We start from the raw sequence: 19613 nt of genomic DNA, 5'->3' as shown, positions 1-19613 counted from the left end.
TTGGGAAAGTACGGACAGAAAGTAAATACTTCATGAATATATGCGGATAAGCTTTAAGTGTATTTATAACAACTGAATTAAGAATGTTAATATCAAAATAATAGGATGATGATTAAATTATAAAACTAACATAGCAGGACAATTTCATGCAATAGTGACATACTCATTAACACATTTTAATAATCCAACATAAGCTAATTTATTTACTTTCAAGTCATTATAGAGCTCTTAAAAGGAAAAACAACATTAGGTAGATTACATTAACTTAGGTTAGCTAGCATTAGCCTACATTAGCTAGCATTAGCCCACATAAGCTAGCACTAGCTTACACACTGCCGTCTTCCGCAGCTTTGATAATGTTGACAAAAAGCAAATGTAGAACACGGTCACTAGAAAACTATATATGAGCATACTTTTTTAGTCTTTCTAATTGAATTTAATTAAAAGTCACCCAATCCTTTGTTTAAACGATTAATTGTCAAGAAGCAATTCACAAATTGAATATCGCAAACAGCCAAAATGTCACGGTTGCCATGGCGCCCAATAGGCCCCGCCTATGGACACCAGCTGAAGCTCGTTGACAGATTGCTCCATGTCACTACTTAAACGTTGTCCTGTAAGTCGCCTTTTGTCGGAGCGGCTGCGAAACTCCGTTTTGACACGCAAGCCCTGTTTTCGTCTGTCCTGTGTTTCTGTTCTTGTTTTCCTCCCGGCTATCGATCGTTTCTTTCTCCCGCTCTCGACTCAGCCTCCGCTCGCCACGGAGACACCACTTCCGCGTTCCGATCAATCTACTTCCCGCGACCAACGATCTCTGGATCGAGAGTGCGGTCCTTTCTCTTCTCCCCGATAAACTGTGGGTAACGATACGCGAGTGGGTTCTGCTCCCTGTCCTGGTCCTGACACAAAAAGTAAAATTATTATTATCGGTGTCGGGCACGTTACTTTGAAAAAGTAAGTAGTTTTAGTTACTCGCTACTTATTCCAAAAAGTAACTGAGTGAGTAACTGCTAAGTAAACCAACTCTGCAATGTTGTCTCATTGTTGTTTTTTTTGTTTGTTTGTTTTTTTTCTCTCTTGTTTGTTCTTTGATTATAAAAAGGATAATAGCACAATTAAAATCAATTTACAAAAGAGAAACAGGCAACTGCACTTCAAATACTTTGTTCACAAGAAAATTCAACAGTAAAATAATATGAAGAGACTATCCAATCCCGCTCTCTACCTCTCTCACTCCCAGCCCTCTCTCCCTCATCTCCATACTCCACCTCTCTCTGTCTATGATAGCTTAAACTGAGGAGAGAGCAGCAGTTTTGGAACAATTCGTGTTCATTTTTTGGTGACACATGTATGTCAGTGTACATTATTTGGACGTGAACTTAAATTGTGACAACTCAGCCATTTAAGAATATGTTTTGACGTAAAACCCCTCAACATCTTCAATGGCATCAGACCTATTTATACACACATAGTTTTTCATTTATTTGCCCCCTAGGACAGTACATATCCTAAGAGTGACTATAAAGAAAACTAACTGAACTGTATATGCATATACATAAAATTTCAAAGTAAATATTTTGTATTTTGTATTAGACCTTCATATCAGTCAAAAGGTGGTGAAGATTTTTTCCCCCCAAAACTTCCCAAACTGCATGCCAGTGTACATTATTTGGACGTGACCCTGAAGTGTGATAGCTCAGTCATCTATGAACATTGTTTCTGTTGGCATTACACCTATATGTACATTTATGTCAACTTTAAGTAATTTATTTATTTACCCCCTAACTCTAAATGGACATCGTTGCAGCGAACATCGGACAACCCAGTTCCTTGTTCTACAGGCTCTTTGTAGACTTGTACATTCCAGCTAAAATGAGAAGCCCTACCTGCGCACGGAGTCACTGTGCAGTGATCGTGGTCCAGCGCATTATCGTTCTCTTCACTTGTGAATTTGTCATTTCAACTATGTGGTCAGTAATTTCCTCGGTAAAAAATAAATAAGTGAGGTGACGGGGCTGCTAATACGGACAATGGCGTACAAAGTTGACGAGAGGTCTGGCAGTGTCTGAGGCACAAAGTGGCCACAAATAAACAACGAAGACTGGACTAATATATCTGTGATAATAATATGCCCTTTTTTTAATCTTGTGTGCGCATTTATCAAGACATATGATTTTTGTCAGGAAGCGGGCCAGGAAACAGGAAGACGGAACTCATATGCGTAGATGATCTGTCACTTTAATTAGGAAAGAAAAGTTGTCCAACACACAAACGGACCAAAAACAAAACAAAACAGGTTCAAAGGCAATCAAAATTACAAACTAGGCATTACTCAGATCAAACAGGCATGAACAGGTCTTCAACAAGATAAAGCAATGGTCTGGCAACGGGCAGTCCCAAAAGGAGCGTTTAAGTACTCAAAAGCAATCAGTCCAATGCGTCTCAGCCGGTGTCAAGGGGTGGGGCCAGCTGGGCGCCATGACAACCGTGCAGGACATGACAATTTTTAGATCTGAAGTAAATCGTTAATTCATTTGTGGATCTGAACAATACGTGTGTTCATATTTTTTTTGACAAATATCTCACTATAAAGGCGTTGGGTAAAAATGACGGTAATATTTTGCTAAAAAAAAATCGTGTTCTTCCCATTACAATTAACCACTAGGAAACACTACCTTCATTTTGTGCACGCTCCGTAAGACATGTCTATAACTGATACGTAATCCTTGCATTAATAGACATTTAATAGTGTAGCGCGCGTCTGTCCTCTTGGGCGCGACACTTCATAGGACAATGCCATCCAAACTAATGGCAGTTGCGCCTTTATCACGAGGGAGTGAAGAAATGCAATGGCAAGGCAAAGCTACCAGAGAGCATTGTCAGCGTCAAGCAGACTTTGAGAGAAACGTGGTAACAATTTTAAGCATTTGAACGCACTTCACCCAAAATTTGAGCACTGTTCACTTCTTGAAAACACGTCAATAAAGTTCAAACATTGTCAAGGATTTTAAGCACCCTTAATAGTAATAATAATGAAAAAAAAACAACAACCTATAATTGTTAAAGTAAAACATCGTCAGAAAACACCCCAGAAAATACTCAGGTGAAAAAAAGCTACTTACAAATTGCAAGCAGTTTACCTGGTCTGCATAACGCCCACCCGCTTCCTCAGGCAAGTAAAGGCCAGTGAGGTCCTGGATGACAAAGCCGCTGTGGGACCAGTAAGTGTAATCGAAGCAAAAAGAGCGTCTGCACTGAAGGTCGCGTGGGTCGTGGATGCTGATGGAATTGGTCGTCATGGCAACGATGCATCGGCTGCCAGCATCACGCTCCCTCTGTTGGTGAACCATACGGTTTGTATGATTTAATCACTAAATGATGCTCTATAGTGTAGTGCAGGGATGTCAATTCATTTTAGACCACATGGTAGAACAACGCTCTCACAGGGGGTATAAAAAGTGTGCCAGTGCTAGAGAGCTGGGGGTCTTTTCAGAGGCTCACAATTGATCGAGCCCACCTTTATTTCTTATCCTGTTTAGTCACTCCAACTCTGCCTGGAAATTCTTTCCATAAAAGTTATGAACAGAATCGGTGACAAAGGGCAGCCCTGGCGGAGTCCAACCCTCTCCGGGAACAAATACGACTTACTGCCGGCAATGCGGACCAGACTCTGGCACCGGGCGTACAGCGACTGCACAGCCCAGATAAGACTGTGCGGTACCCCATACTCCCAAAGCACCCCCCACAGGGCCTCCCGAAGAACATGGTCGAATGCCTTCTCCAAGTCCACAAAACACATGTAGGCAAACTCCCATGCACCCTCAAGGACCCTGCAGAGGGTATAGAGGTGGTCCAGTGGTCAACGGCCGGGATGAAAACCACACTGTTCTTCCTGAATCCAAGATTCGACCTCCTGGCGGACCCTCCTCTCCAGTACCCCTGAATCCTAAGTGGTGCAAAATACTTTCATCCAGTAAAAAACTAAATATTGATTTGAATACTAGGTGTAACAGAGTTTAAATTTGATTGTTTTGAATGTTTTTTTGAATTCTCACAAAATCTGTGTTTTTGTTGTATTACTGTTAATATTCCGGTACCTCATTCAGTTGTTAAGTCATGGGCGTCTGCGACTGTCTTTTTCGTTTGGCACTTTATGGGCTTCAGCGCTTGCCGTAGCTTAAGTGAATTTGTAAGCGCTGAAGGTAAGATGTGCCCAATATCAGTTGGATAAAAAATGCATATTTTGCTAGACATATAAGCTGCTTTCACAAATTATTTTTGTATATAAAGATATATAAGTTGTGCTAAATGATGTATATTAAAAAAAAGCACTAAATAAGAAGTAAAGCAATAGTCAAGTCAAGTCAAGTCAAATTTATTTATATAGCCCTTAATCACAAAAATGTCTCAAAGGACTGCACAGGATTACAGTTACAAAATTACACAATTACCTGATCTTAAACCAGCATGCAATACAGCTTGAAACGATGATGCAACGTATTTTGATGCAAACACGCCACGAGGTGCGGCCTGTTGAGTGATGACCCGTTCTTTTGTATCTTTAATATTTTAGATAATTGCAGTCGTGAACAGAGGCCCCTGACTATTGTATTGTTTTGTTTACTGAATGCAGGTACGTGGGAAAGTTATGTTCATTGTTATTATGGAAGTTTCATTATTAATGTGCTCGCATGTTGTCTGCTTGCCGTAGCTTAAGTGAATTTGTAAGCGCTGAAGATAATTGCAGTCATGAACAGAGGCCCCTGACTTTTGTATTGTTTTGTTTACTGAATGCAGGCAATAAACCCAGAGACTGTGAAACTTTGTGTCGTGCATGAAAGAGGTTCGCTACATAGGCATAAATACATGAACATCATGCTAATGTTATTTTTCATAAATTAAACATCATAAGTTGAGAAATTTAGATTTTTATTTTTTATTTTTACATGGTGGAATCCCTACCTAGAAGTCGCCGCCATGTGTGTCTGGCATCTTGCTGCTAAACTGTGCTCTGTGGCACTGGTTTTCGTTTGTGTTAGACAATATCTAGTGGTCACATATTTCACACTGGGACTTTAAAAATATTAATGATAATGCAATTACCGGTAAATCTTAGTGAAGGATAAAAATATTGAAGGAAAATAAACAGCTTATTAATAATAATAAATTCATATTTTGCATTTCTGATAGTGGAACTGTTAAGCATTGTGTCCGCAAATGCCCTCAGGGTCAGGAGAGTAGGTTTCCCAAGCCAAAGGGCTCCCTATCTCCTATCAAACAGGTGCAAAGACCTCCTTTTGGCTAAACCAAACAACACAAGGACAGGAGCCTGAGCTTCCCAAGCCATCTCGACAACTTGGAGACCACTGGTAATTTTCCCAAAACTCACATCTATGTGCAAACAATAAATTGCTGTGAAGTATAATTTCTTATGCTCTCACACCATCTAGCGACCAACATTATACACTGCATTTGAATATGTGATTCCTGCCTAAACCAATCAGAATGCGCTTACGTGCCTGTGTTTGACTCTATCCTCCAATCAGAAATCTATGAAACGGTATAAAAAAGATGCTCACGCTTAAGTCTGTGGGATTATTTCATCGCAATCCAATAACGCAATTTTGCCTTGTTTCAATGTGCTTGATTTTCTTTAATAAATGTGTTTGATTGTAACTCAAAAGTCTCTTATTTCATCCGTACATCGTTTTGAACCTGACAGAAGCATCTTCAGGGGTCATTTAGAGGTTATTGACCTCTGAAATTTTAACTTTCTATGCAAGATATTAGACATGCTTATGTCTGAAGATCTAAATGTGATAGCAGTGTGGATTTGAGGTGTATATTCGTGTTTCTGACCAAGAGAAACACATCTTTAATATTTATATTACTCTTACAGGTCGTTTTAGGGGTCTGCTGGGGGTCACACACCTCCAGCATAATGCATTTATATGCATAAATCAGATACATGTGTATCTTGGGATGTAAATGTGATAGATATGTAAACAAAATTGTATTTCTATGTTTCTGTGAATGAGAAACCCATTTTTCATATTGATATAAATCCGAAAGGACAACTTAATGGAGGCAGGTAGGTCAAGGTTAGGAAATTATCCCGCATTTTGATAAGTCTATACAGAACTCTTGAATTTTAAGAAAAGATACTGTATGATACAAATATGAAAGAACTTGAACCATTTAAAAACTTAAGCAACAATCAGAAAGTTTAAATACAGTGTAAACAGTTGAACAAATTACATAAATTATGTACATTTATTCTTAGGACCATGACCTTTGAGGATTACGATTTTGGCCTGCAACTTCAGAACACTTCCTGCAACTACAGAACACGGATTTAATCGCTGCAGTCACTGGAGCATGTGCACAGTCCTGTGCCTTTTAAGGGTGCCTTTTTACATTTACAGTGCCCAGTACAACCCTATTTGCAACCACAATGCACAAGTTCATAGCAAGCCTGTGAAGCTTCAGGGAGTGTTGTCCAAAGTGGCTGCCATCCTGATACATTGCTGTTTTTATGTGTTGCATTAAAGCATCCTGTGTAGGTGGAATGTTTTTCAGTGATCTTGATCTCTGGGTGAAAACATTCTTCCTTGCCTCATTCACATCTAGATGCACTTGTTCTGTCATAGAAAAGCTCTACAAAATGTACCAGTGCAGATAAACGTGGTCACTCTAATTTTGTGGCGTCTGCAAGATTTCATTGAAAGATTCTGTGACCTCTGGGTATCCACGCCATGTATCCCAGGCAGTCTTTTTACCACGACCACAGAATGAAGATGTTGTGTCACAGCCGTTTATAGAATGAAATGCCTAAAGTGTTGAACAAGTGGTGGGACCCAATGCAGCAGCCACCTTGTGAATGGCTATATTAAAGAAATTGCTACCAGCTCCAAAGGCAATCCACATTTATTCAAGACTGACTTTTTTAAAGACATTAATTGGCAAGATGACCACATCAGAGTCAATAGTTCGCATGATCACCTTCTTGGCTCCCTTGTTGGCTGCATCCGCCACATGAAGAAACAGGCGAGTTTCTGGTTCCTCGTGAGTGCATGGAACCAAGAGACTGATATCACATCCCACAGGAGAGCAGAGGACCGTGTTGCCTTTTGTGGCATAGACTTCTTTCTCAGGATACATTTGATATTTTTTTTCAATTTGAAGAGAGAGGAATTCAAATAAACAATGTCAATGTGATTTGTGCATGTCAACTGTGATCAGATTTATGGTACAAAAACATTATCAGCAGAAGTTTTTATACTGTTGCTGGCCTAAGGCTTCAGGCATCTTAAAAGTCTTTGCTACAAAGGGATGAGATAAGTCTAGGACCAGTAGATCTTTCCCTGTCTCCAGAAATCGGTTTCAATTACTTGTGAAAGCCAATGAATATTCTTAACAAAGTCAATTTGAACACCATGGATTTGATCATGATGCTCTTTTATTTCAGTGTGGTACTGTTTCCTGTGTTCTGAATTTTCACACTCTAAAATAAGCCTGGCTATCTTGGGACCAGCAACCATCCATCTACACGATGCGGCAGGATTTTCAGTCAATCCAACGGCTCCTGCAGAACCTTTTATTGTACAATTATTATTCTCATGGCAGTGGTCAATGGCAATGACAGAAAAATGGTTGCTGCTTTTCTGAATAAAAACGGTCCAGACATGAACTCAGAATATGTTTTAGGATGATTCTTAGACAGATGGATCATGTCTTTTACATGGACTGTGAGCGACCTGGCATAATAGGTGTGGTCATGGGCAAACATCCAAGGAAAAAGTACTGTCAACATTTGCACATACAGTGTAAAGTCTGCCCTAATGACCTAACAAAAAGCCGTATATGGATCTACAAGGTCAGTGCTTTCAGCAAGTAGGTTAAGTGGACACTTTCTTTAGCTTGTTTTAGACACCATTCCTCAAATGGCACTGTAACCTTCAGTGTGATTTGTTGATAGGCCTGTTGGGAAGGAACCCATAGACTATCAGCAGTCACCTGGTGAACATTGTGAGTTTTAGTGATATACCTTGCCTTGATGAAATAATCTGCAGTCCCACCACTTGCTTTGCCTGCTTGAACAAGTGCTTTGGTCAAACTACTCTTATCCAACCACTCTCCAATATTTTTCTCGATATGGAGACCTCCCAACATGATGACAAACTCTTATTCTCTATGGCTTTCAGGCCATGTCCACTCTATTTGTATGGCTTTAGCATACAGTGGTTGATCTACAGCTACAACAGGTACATGTTGAAGATTGAGATGTTGCTGCCTTTATGACATCCATTGCATGACGGATCATGGCACCAGAATGTGTTTTCCATAAACATTGGTATGAGGGAAATTTTGTCTGGAGGGGGAATCATATGCTTCTGTCTTTCAGCATAATAAGCTAACCAAGAAACCCACTTTCCAATGTCCAGATGCTGCTTTTGTACTGCTGCAATAACAGTGTTTAGCCATTCATATTCTTCCTTTTTGACTGGATGGTTGGACAAATGCATTGGCTCACATGGTGTAGGTACTGTGAATTGTTTAGTCTTAAGAAAAGCTGTAATGAAAAGGCATTGGTGCTATTGATCTCAGTAAAGTGTCTGGATTAAGCACCCCTGCACGATCCATTGCTTCCCAATGCATGTGAAGGATGCTAAATGAGGGAGCTGGATGTCCCATGAGGATGATCCTTTACTGTGGCTAAGCTAGGGTTGTGGTCTATGCGGTCCACAGCTGCCATTGTGAACAGATTGTGGCGCAATTTATGAGGGCATTCTCCATCCTCAATCTGAAATTGCTGACAAACACCATTGGCCATGTCAGTTGAAACTTGCAGTAAGCGATCATCAGAGACACTCATGCCAAGACGGTACAGCATACCGATGAGACCTTTGTTGCGAGTTACACCATGAATCTTGAAGGATTTTACTATTTGACTATAAAGGATTTTATACGATTGAATACAAGTTGCCGTAATTTCCGGACTATGGAGCGCACCTGATTATAAGCCGCACCCACCACATTTTAACAGGATATCCGCTTTTGTACTTACACAAGCCGCACCTATATATAAGCCAGCCGCAGGCGCTCACATTAAAACATGTAACACAACCACATAATTAACCTAAACCCGACTATGAGTTCCGCGATTGTTTTGTTTGAACAAATTTATTGACACTAATAACAGAAAACAATCATGACAATCTCAACAGCAATTAAGCACATTCACAATATTATATCCCAATATGACGTTTTTAACAGCAAACACAATGTGAGGTTTGAACAACCCTTCTCGAAAATCTTATTAGCAATCAAGCATATTCACAATTTCATTATATAACATCTTTGTTAGTGTCAACAGATCCGTCCAGGCCAAAGTCGATTGTCCTCGGTCTGAACAAATCCACCGACACCAACAGCAGCAAAAAAACACGACAATCTCAACAGCCATCAAGCATATTCACAATTTTTTTATATCTGACAATATGACGTGACGATATGACGTTTTAACATTTTTTCCTGACATTTTCAACATCAATTAAACAATTTCAGAGTTATTTTCTTTTAACAGTAGTTAACCAGCGTGTAAAAGGCAATACTATTGTGCAAGGGCATAGCTCTGCCATCCCACCCTCCCAAGCAGCATTCTTCCAGTCCTCTGTGTGGGTCCTCTCCCTTCTGTGTGGGTCCTCTCCCTTCTGGGTTCCACAACCCAGGCCGTTGCTGCCGGGACTCCCACAGTGTAGCTCCGGTTCCCCCCTCCGGGTGGGTGCAGACGAGTCTTCTTTATGGCTGCGTCCTAGGCCCGCCGCTCGCAGATTGTATGGTATCTGCAGCCATTTGGAGCACAGCCACGGGGGGGATCTGCCTGCACCTCCATACCAACAGGTTTCTGGAGGTCCAGGTGGCGTCCTTGATGGCGGCGAGAGTGAGCCAGTCCCTGGCAAAGTCGTTCCGAGACCTCCTCGACCGACTCACCCCGTAAAGCACGTACTGTGCATCAGGGACATCCCCTGCTGGCAAGTCCGGGAACTTTCCTAGTTGGTCGGCCATTGTCCACAAGACCTCGGCAGCGCTGCACTCACAAAAAAGGTGCCTCACCGACTCCTGGGCGCCACAGCCAGGTCGAGGGCACGTCGAAGTCGCTGACATTCCTCGGTGGTGCATTACGGCTCTGACTGGGAGAACTTCATGAGCCACCATCCATGACAAGTCTCTTAGTCTGTTTGGGAGGGCAGGATGATTCACGTTGCTCCAAACCGTTGTAGGTTCGCCAAACGCAAGCCCCCGCACAGGGCTTACTGTTGCTCGCTCTTGCACAATAGCAATAAGGGCCCTGTGGTTTTGTAAAGTGTGACATTCTTGTGTTTCCAAATCAAACTTCTTTAAAAAATCCCGAATAAAGAGATGTGTTGGTGGCAAGTTAAATGAAACTGGAATCAAACGATTGTTTGGTACAAGCTTTAGCTTCCGCAAATATGAGCCCATCCAAAACCGGGTCATCGCTTGACTTTTCTGGTTGTTGGGTGGGCCCACAGCGTTTTGGAAGTGGAGAGAGACATATTTGCTTCCCAGGAAAAGCTGGAGGTCAGGCACTCCTTACCCCCCTTTTTCCTTTTTCTTTTTCATTGTATCTCTTTTTATCCTTTCCCACTTTGAGCCACAGATAAAGCGAAAGATGGCTCGGTCCAGTTGTAACAGCACGTTTCTTTTGGGCATAAAAACTAAACTGATTGACAAAAGCATTGGGAGGATGATCGCTTTGATGATTAGGACCTTCCCCTCTATTGTCAGTTTTCTTAGTGACCAAAAAACAAGTCTTTGCTTAACTTTCCTTGTCACGTCATCCCAGTTGGTCTCGCCTCCTCCATCCGCATTGAATTTTATCCCTAGGATTTTCTGGTCTGTCTTTAACACCATCAGCGTGAGTCCTGCCTTTTCTGTCTCTTTCCACATTCCTTAAAACTTCACTTGTGATTTTTCTCTATTTAGCCTTGACCCAGACGCCCTCCCAAACAGGTCAGTCAAGTCAAGGGCTCTTCCAACAGATGCGCAGTACATAAAATTTAAAATCATCCATGTACAAAAACACACTTGGTAATTTGTCCCCCACTTCCTGGGATATTGATCCCTTCGACAAATCTATCTTTTCTTAACATTTGTGCCAAAGGTTCAATGCAAAGAACATAGAGAAGGGGAGACATAGGGCAACCTTGACGTACACCGCAGTTGATCTCGATTGCTTCCGATAAATTCCCGTTAACCATGAATTTGCTGTAGATGTCTCGGTATAGCAGTCCTACCCACTTGATGTATTTTTGGGGAAAACCACATTTTTGCAATACCCTGAAGAGGCATTGGTGCGAGACTCGATCAAAGGCTTTTTCAAAGTCTAGGTTTAGGACCGCTAGTCGCATGTTTCTGTCTCTCGCATAACAAATGGTGTCACGGATCAGCATGAGACTGTCGCTGATCTTCCTTCCCACCATGGCACAGGTTTGGTCTGGATCAACCAAGTCTCCCAAGACTACAGACATTCGTGTTGCTAGAAGCTTGCTGAAAATTTTACAGTCCACGTTTTAAAGCGTTATGGGTCGCCAGTTTTTTAAGTCAATTTTGTCTCCTTTTTTGTGCAATAGAGTAACTATCCCTATTCTGAAACTGTCTGGCATATTGTCTCGACTGGAAAATTCGTTAAAAACAGTAATCAGATCTGGTGCTAAAATATCCCAAAATGTCCGGTAAAATTCGAGGTTGAGTCCGTCCTCCCCGGGTGATTTGCCTTTTTTCATAGTCTTTATGCAATCATTCAGTTGGTCTTGGGTAAAGTCCGATGTTAAAAAGGGGTCTTGACGCACTGATCTTGAAATATGATCCAATACATGCCCCATTTCATTGTCATGTGTTTCTTTCTTTTCAAATAATTTTTTGTAGTAGTCTTCGACCAATCTGGTTATATCACTACTTTCCTTTGTTATTTGCCCGTTTTCGTTTTGAAGTTTAAAAAGCCCCTCATTTTTGCTCATAATTTTTTTTTAAAAATAGCGTGTACATTTTTCCCCTTCTTCTATTTCTCTTTCTCTGCTTCTTATTATGATGCCTTTGCTCTTTATTTCCGCCAAAGCGTTTAGTTCTTGTTTGGTCTCTTTGATTTCATCATTAAAGTCCATCCCCTTTTCTGTTAGGATGAAATAGCGTTGGAGTCTTCTTTGTAGTCCCGACATGCGTTTCATCTCTTTAAGTTTCTTGTTTTTCCCTGCATTTTTAAAAAAGGTCTGTGTTTGTTTCTTTGTCATTTCCCACCATTGTGCTCGTGAATCATACGAATCTTGAAGGGTCTGCCAGTCTTTGTACAGCTCCCTGTATTGTGCGGCTAGAGCCTCATCCTCCAGCAGGGAGCAGTTTAACTTCCACAAACCCTTCCCAACAGTCATACCTGAAGGAAATGAGAGAGAGCAGGACAGTAGCAAGTGATCCGAAAAAAAAACAGGAATTAATCTTGCATCACTCTGTGCTAAACCTCTTGTAAATATGTAGTCTATTCGAGAGGCTCTGGCATTGTCACTACTGAACCAGGTGAAGCCCTCCTCTCCTGGATGTATGGATTTGAAACAGTCTACCAGTTTAAATGTCCGGCACATGTCTTGTAATAAAGTTGATGTTTTATCTACTTTAAACTCCTCATCGGTCCTCTTTCTATCCTTCCTACTTAGGATGCAATTAAAATCTCCTCCCACGATTAGTGGTTGATGGCCTAGCATAAGCCACTGGATGTCCTCTAAAAGTTCGTACCTGAGTTGTCTATCGGCATGGCCGTATATGTTAATGAGGTTAAAATCATTCCCTATTTAAGAAAGTCTTGCTAAGATTGCGCGTCCGTCTCTCATCACAGTACTCCCCTTTATGATGAGTTGAGGGTTGTTTATTAAAATGGCTACCCCATCGTTACGGTTTTCATTCGAGCCACTCCATAATGATGGATATGGCCAAATCTCTTCCCACTGTTTATAATTTTTTAGAAAGGGGATGCAGCATTCTTGTAGTAAAAACACATCCGTTCTGATAGTTTTTACGAACGATAAAACACTGTGAGCCTTAACCTTTGATCTCACACTTCTCACATTGATAGTAGAGAATGTAATGTTCATAATTGTTGTTAAAGTATTTAAACTAGTTAGACAAAACGGGGGGGATCTGAGTCCATTCTTTGGTGATCATCGAGAGTGTCACCTGTGTCAGACACATCACTTAAGAGTAGTACCTCATTTGGAGACTCACCGGGGAAAACTCTGGAATCCTCCGACTCTCTGTCTGTGGTTCCAGGTCTTCCCCTTTTTTCTGGGTTAGGGGGTGAGCCAGAGGACCTATCAAGGGGTCTCTTACTTCCCTGCCCACAAAGGGTCAGATTTTTTCCCTCCCCGACTTCCTCCGTCTCAACTTCATACAGTTCCCTTGTGGGCTTATTCATCGGCAATCGGCTTTCTTCTAAATCTCTTCTCTTTGTTTCCTGTGTTTTCACCACTCCCAATTTTGTCTTACTTTTACCCCTCTTTCCAGTGCCCGTATGGGTTTTTGGAGAGTCGTTCGCCTTTTCGATTTGTTTGTCTTCTCCAAATCCCGGCAATGGCGTAGCAAACAAATTTGCTAATTTGGACTCTCTTCCAGGCCCTTCCTGATTAATATGTGTTTTTGGAGTGGCAGTTGCCTTTTCTATTTGTTTGTCATGTCCAAATTCAGGTATTTTATGAGAAATCGAATTAGAATTTCCAGGTTCTTCCTGATTCAAATTTGATTCTCTGGTCTCTCCTCCAGGGGTTTTGGTAGGGACATCTGTTTTTTCAATTTCTTTGTCTTGTCCATTTTCTTTGTGCATTTCTTGATCAAATTCATTGGGTATTTCCATAACTTTATTAATTTCCTGTTCATCTTAATTGGGTATTTCTATAACTTCATTCATTTCTTGTTCATTTTCATTTTGTATTTCCATAACTTTATTAATTTGATTGTCTTTGTTATCTTTATTCATTTCATTGTCTTTGTTACATTTATTCATTTCATTATCTATGTTGTCTGACATCATTTCATTGTCTTTGTTGTCTTTGTTAACTGCCTTCCTAGCTTTCAATTTGTTAGCAAACGATTTCGGGCAGTTTCTATAGAGGTGATTCGTTTCTCCACAGAGATTGCATTTTCTGCTATTGATACATTCCTCAAAGGAATGTCCAATTGTTCTGCACTTTCCACAAAAAATTCGATCACATACCTCAGCCAGATGCCCATGCTCACCACATTTGCGACAGAGTTTCGGTTGCCCTTGATAGTGAATAAAGCCACGGTTTTCCCCCAGGAATATAGTCGACAGGAGTTGTTTCAGTCCCTGAAAGCCCTGAGGATCTTGCCGTAGTTGGACGGGTACCCTCCAGGCACCAGTCCAATAGCCTTTCTCACCCCTCACCTTCATAGCCTGGCCTTTTACTGAGCAGTATCTACTCAACCAATAACAGACGTCATCAGCACTGACTACTTCACTAAACATTCTGACAATGACAATCTCGTTAGCATTATCAGTCAGCTTCTCCACTGTAAATCCAGAAAACTGGGGCCTCACTCCCTCAAAGCGATTCCAAAACTCTTGATAAAGAGCCGCCGTTTCAAAACTTACATCAAAGCCCTTGCCAGAAGGCATTTTTATGACAGCATGTACCTCCTCCTTTTTAAACTTCAGAATCTTTTCAACAAACTTGTTAATAAAATCCAGCCTTGACATTCCCTCCGAAATTGCCACAACATCTTTGAGCAAGAATCTTACGCAGTTACGTCTCCGCCCGCCGGTATAATGCATGGCAGGACTCGGCTGCTTTACTTCTAACTATGTTAAAATGGTTAGAATTGTAAAATTAATAATTAACAATAGTTAAAATTGTAAAATTAATAATTAACAAGGCAGCACGGCGGCGCAGTGGTTAGCGCGTGTGCGGCACAGTTCAAGTCATGGGAACCTGTCGTGGGTTCAAATCCAGCTCCATACTTCCTGTGCGGAGTTTGTATGTTCTCCCCGTGCTTGCGTGGGTTTCCTCCGGGCACTCCGGTTTCCTCCCACGTTCCAAAAACATGCATTTCAGGTGAATTGGCCGGTCCAAATTGTCCCTAGGTGTGATTGAGCGAATGAGTTGTCTGTCCCTGTGTGCCCTGCGATTGGCTGGCAACCAGTTCAGGGTGTCCCCTGCCCACTGCCCGGAGATGGCTGGGATGGGCTCCAGCCCCCCCGCGACCCTAATGAGGATAAGCGGTACGGCTGATGAGATGAGATGAGATAATTAACAATACTCTTAAAACCGACGCCAATGACAGTATAAACGCATAGAACGAGCAGTGCTAACCTGATGCGTCCACCATCATAGCGATTGTAGTTGAATATAAAGTACACAGCCCAAAAACCACAGCCGGCAAAATAAACGGAAAATGATACCGGTTCTTAAGGTTTGATGCAGACCTGCAGAGTCCGGGTGCCCGTTGAAACTAATCCAAGGAAAAAAAGTCTATATATCCAAAGGTAAGGGTGGGGAAAAATATATATCCACTATTGTCCGCCGCAACAACAGGTCTAACTCACCTTCACCCCACTTCCCGTCAGCCCGCGTTTGCTCCGCCCCTTCTTTTTGATTCGCCCGTGGAAAACATCAGAATAAGTCTCTAAAATAATAACATTACAAAAACATACAGGTGCAAATACTTATTATACATGGTTACACATATTTACAAAGAAAGATGGTACACCAAGAGAGTTTTCAAAGCTTTAATAATAATATTATAACTTTGATCCCAAACCGTGCCTGTGAAGGTTTAGCAAAACGCTACTAGCAACACGCTCAACACAGTAAACGGGTCTGTTAAAGAAATCATACCGTACATGTAGAAATCACGGTTAACCGTCCTCACCTAACTAATGACTGATGTCATCAAAGACGTTTTCCTTCATCATGGGAAAGAGACTTTGTCACATAGACGTCATACCATGCTCCCTTAATCAAAACCACGTTTGCAAAGTAAAGTTTACATGCAGTATCTGTTTCGGACTGCTTGATCGCGTACAGCTTGAAAGCTGCGTTATGTGCCTTTCTTTTAGCAATTTGCATGATGAGGATATGTCTACGCTAATTTAATTTGTACTCGAGCGCCGCTGGCGGCTGTTAGAAAAATTACATAAATTGGCCGCATCACTGAATAAACCGCAGGGTTGAATGTTTGCGGAAAAAGTAGCGGCTTATAGTCCGGAATTTACGCTACATTTATTGAGCGCAATGAAGATTTTCACCGGGTAGGCTTAAGTTCAATGAGCAGTGAAAGTTCAGGGCACCCTGGTAGAAAATATTGTTTACAGGAATGGCGGGAACGGGACGTGAGGCTGATAATATAGTCAGCACATCCGACGACGCAGAAAGGCCCTGATGACGGAGGACGGCAGGCATTGTTTCAAAAATGCTCTCCGCTGTTTTGAGTTTTCTAGACTTCGCGGCGAGGTGGTGGAGCTCACGTTGGGCTTCATTGGCACGCCAATGGGAGGAGCCGGCACACCATCTTGCGGAAAGACGTGGGCCAAGGGAAAAAGGCTGGAGGACTTCAGAGAGGCTTCACAGAGACTCAAGCAAAGCTAATTCGGCCATATTCAATGGAGTTCACTTAGTTAAATTGCTAATGAAATTAAATCTGCCCCCGTGTGAAAATGTCGGTTTTTCTTGTTCATCTTTTTCATCAAGAAATGAGCGTGCATTGTTGGGTGAATGTAGGTTGTGTTTGGTTAATGGAGTCAGATAACTAATTCGAACAATTTGGTAAACGATACATTTTAATATTGATTTCCTAACAATGTTCAGTGCAATTTACATATGAAATGGAGTTTTTTGTTTGCGGCAATTTTTGATTTTCTGTGTACTGAATGCTGTTCGAATAAAGACATCCATTGCTGCACTAAGTTGTGTTACTGCACTGTGCTTCCATGCCACTCCATGCGCTTCCTTGAAAATAGTTTCGTTTAAAAATGTTTTGGAGTCAAATTGGGTTCTTGTCCTTCACGACTCTCATGAGAACAGTTTTGTTTTTTGACTCGCTATCTTCCTGCTTGCACATACTTTGTGTATATTTGAGGTGCTGCTATCAACAAAGGACAGTTTTGGGCAATCAGCTGGTATAAACTGACACGAACTACTTAACAATGCGCATGCAGCTTGGCTATGTCACACTTGTAGGGCATAGGAGGTGATGACGCTTCACATGAAAACACATGACAGCTGCCATTAGCCACGAGAGAATAAATGAAATGGCAAAGAGAAGCCATTAGAGGGCAGTATTTTTTCATAAAAAGGAAACTCCTACAGCCCCCTGGCCCGCAGCCTCTTCCATTGCCTCTCTCGCAAAAACTCGAGCTCACATGCACGCTTGCTTTATTTTTCTAAATCTCGTGCTGACATTGACTTCAAAAGACTGTGCTTAAAAACCCTGCAGAGGTACTGTAAGACTTGCCAAATTTCTTTGTGAATTAATTTCATAATTTTGAGCCCTGATTTTTATGTGCAGGGTGGCTTTTCTTGTGCGCTTTACACATTAAAAACACAAAATTGATAATCGAGTCAAGTCACATTTATTTATATAGCCCTTAATCACAAAAATGTCTCAAAGGACTTCACGGGATTACAATTACACAATTACCTGATCTTAAACCAACATTCGGGCAAGGAACAACTCAAAACCTCAGCGTGAGGAAAAAGAAACCTTGAGAAGGGACCTCACAAGTGGTAATCCCCCTTTCAGGGTGACCAGGGTGAATTATACTCAAGCATTTTCAAAGATTTCAAGCACCTGTACAAGCCCTATTCGATGAACATTACATTTATTGGGCTGATCAGAGCAAAGGCATGTTTTTTTTGCAAACATGAATTCGGGCAATTTCCTGTGGCACACTAAACAAAGTCTCACGGCACACCACTTGAAAAACAATAAGCAAGGGTTGAAGTCATCATTACAGAAAATGAAAATACCTTATTAAACGGTCGGACTCTGACGGCCACTTTAACACAGTCCTTGCCCTGCATAACTGATGCTCTGTTGTCTAAAAATGAAACAGATCTTGGTAACAACTCTTGCCCCCCGCCCCCACGCCCAGACTCCTGTTACATGCTGTGCAATCAACATGAGACAAAATTTCGATTACATGTGAGGCACATTACCATGCAGGGAATCAAAGAAATCTTGACTCTCAAAGATTTAGCCGGGCATATATTATAGTAGGGGTTGTTTTCATTTAATTCTCTTCTATTTTACCTTCAGCAGCAGCGAAGTTTAACAGCTGATCAGGTTTCACTTTCACCTTGCCTGTTGGATGCAGCCATGAATCATTTAAGTGTGTCATCATTTGCCATGCCTGCATTACAGTATACTGCACTGCAAAAAAAAAAAAAAGAAGTAACAATTCGTTTCCAATAAGAGCTATTTTAATTTCATTTCAAAGGGTCAGCGTGTAATATTTAGTGCTTCTTAGTGGGAAAAACAAAACACTACAGTGCAATCATGTGGTCAAATATTACACATTGGGTCTTTGAAAATGCTTGGCAAAAAGTAAAATGGTGCATCTTTCTTGTGCTTTTTAGCAATTGCTTGTGATTGCACTACATAAGAGTAAAATCTACTAGTCAAATACTACACACTGACCCTTTAAAGCCCTAGTGTGTAATATTTGACCACTAGATGGCAATGTATTGTCCAATTTTAACGAAAACCAGTGCCACTAAGCAGTGTAGGAGCAAGCCTCCAGACAAACATGACAGCGAACTTAGGTAGGGATTCCAATATGTAAAAGAAATAGAAATTTATTGACCTGATTTTTAATAAAAATTACGATTTGTATAATAGTTGAGTTTTTTTTTTATTTACTGAATAAGAGTTTGTTGTACCACTAGAAGGCACTAAATACTACACAATGTATTTTGGGGAGTTTTTCTACCTTTATTGACAGAGCTGGAGCTCTGATAAGAAAATGGTACAGGTAATGACAAAGGGAAAAAAAACAGACCAATCGCTATGGGGAAAAAAAATCCCGCAACAAGGAACAGGAACCAAGTTTCAAGGAGATTGGTCAATACCCCTAGACTTGAGATCTCCGATGCAGATTGGCCAATTCATGTCATCTTTCATAATGTGCAGTCACTGGAAACCTTCTTCGCATTGCTTTATGCATTTCAGCATATATTTGTGTCCCACACTTTTCGTCATGCCACCTAAACGATGCATCTGTAAAACCCTTAGAGTTATCTCTCCGTCAGTACAGCTTTAATCAAGATGCACAAAAAAACAAGAACATTGACTCATTTAAAATAGATAATGGTTACCATTAAAATTGAACTGCTTTCTATTTGCACACTCTCAGTAGGTCTGAAAATTTAAGGTGACGAAATAAAGATAAGCTGCGTTCTCCCCCACTTTGTTCTGTTTACTCAAATGTTCCGTAATCAAGATCATTCCCTGCTCTGTTTGGAAAGAAAAGTTAAGCTATTCTAATAACACAACAACTTCAGTTAGTCACGATTACACAATGACAAGACGAC

At 41.1% G+C, this 19613-nt stretch overlaps 1 protein-coding gene across 1 annotated transcript in view; it reads right to left on the bottom strand.

The window, feature by feature from the left end:
- The window catches only part of kif28 (kinesin family member 28), a 54659-nt gene extending 47498 nt beyond the window's left edge, over positions 1–7161 (bottom strand). The window contains exons 1-2 of the mRNA XM_088334903.1: positions 6943–7161; positions 3141–3335 (exon numbers count right to left, since the gene is read on the bottom strand). Coding sequence (XP_088191029.1) covers positions 3141–3335; positions 6943–7161 — 414 coding nt within the window. The remainder of the gene's footprint in view (positions 1–3140; positions 3336–6942) is intronic.
- Between the last annotated feature and the right edge of the window lie 12452 nt (positions 7162–19613).

Source organism: Urocampus carinirostris, chromosome 4 (genome assembly GCF_059441175.1).
Source record: "Urocampus carinirostris isolate Australia breed hairy pipefish chromosome 4, RoL_Ucar_1.0, whole genome shotgun sequence".
Taxonomy (NCBI): Eukaryota; Metazoa; Chordata; class Actinopteri; order Syngnathiformes; family Syngnathidae; genus Urocampus; species Urocampus carinirostris.
This window is presented reverse-complemented; position numbering and strand designations above follow the sequence as displayed.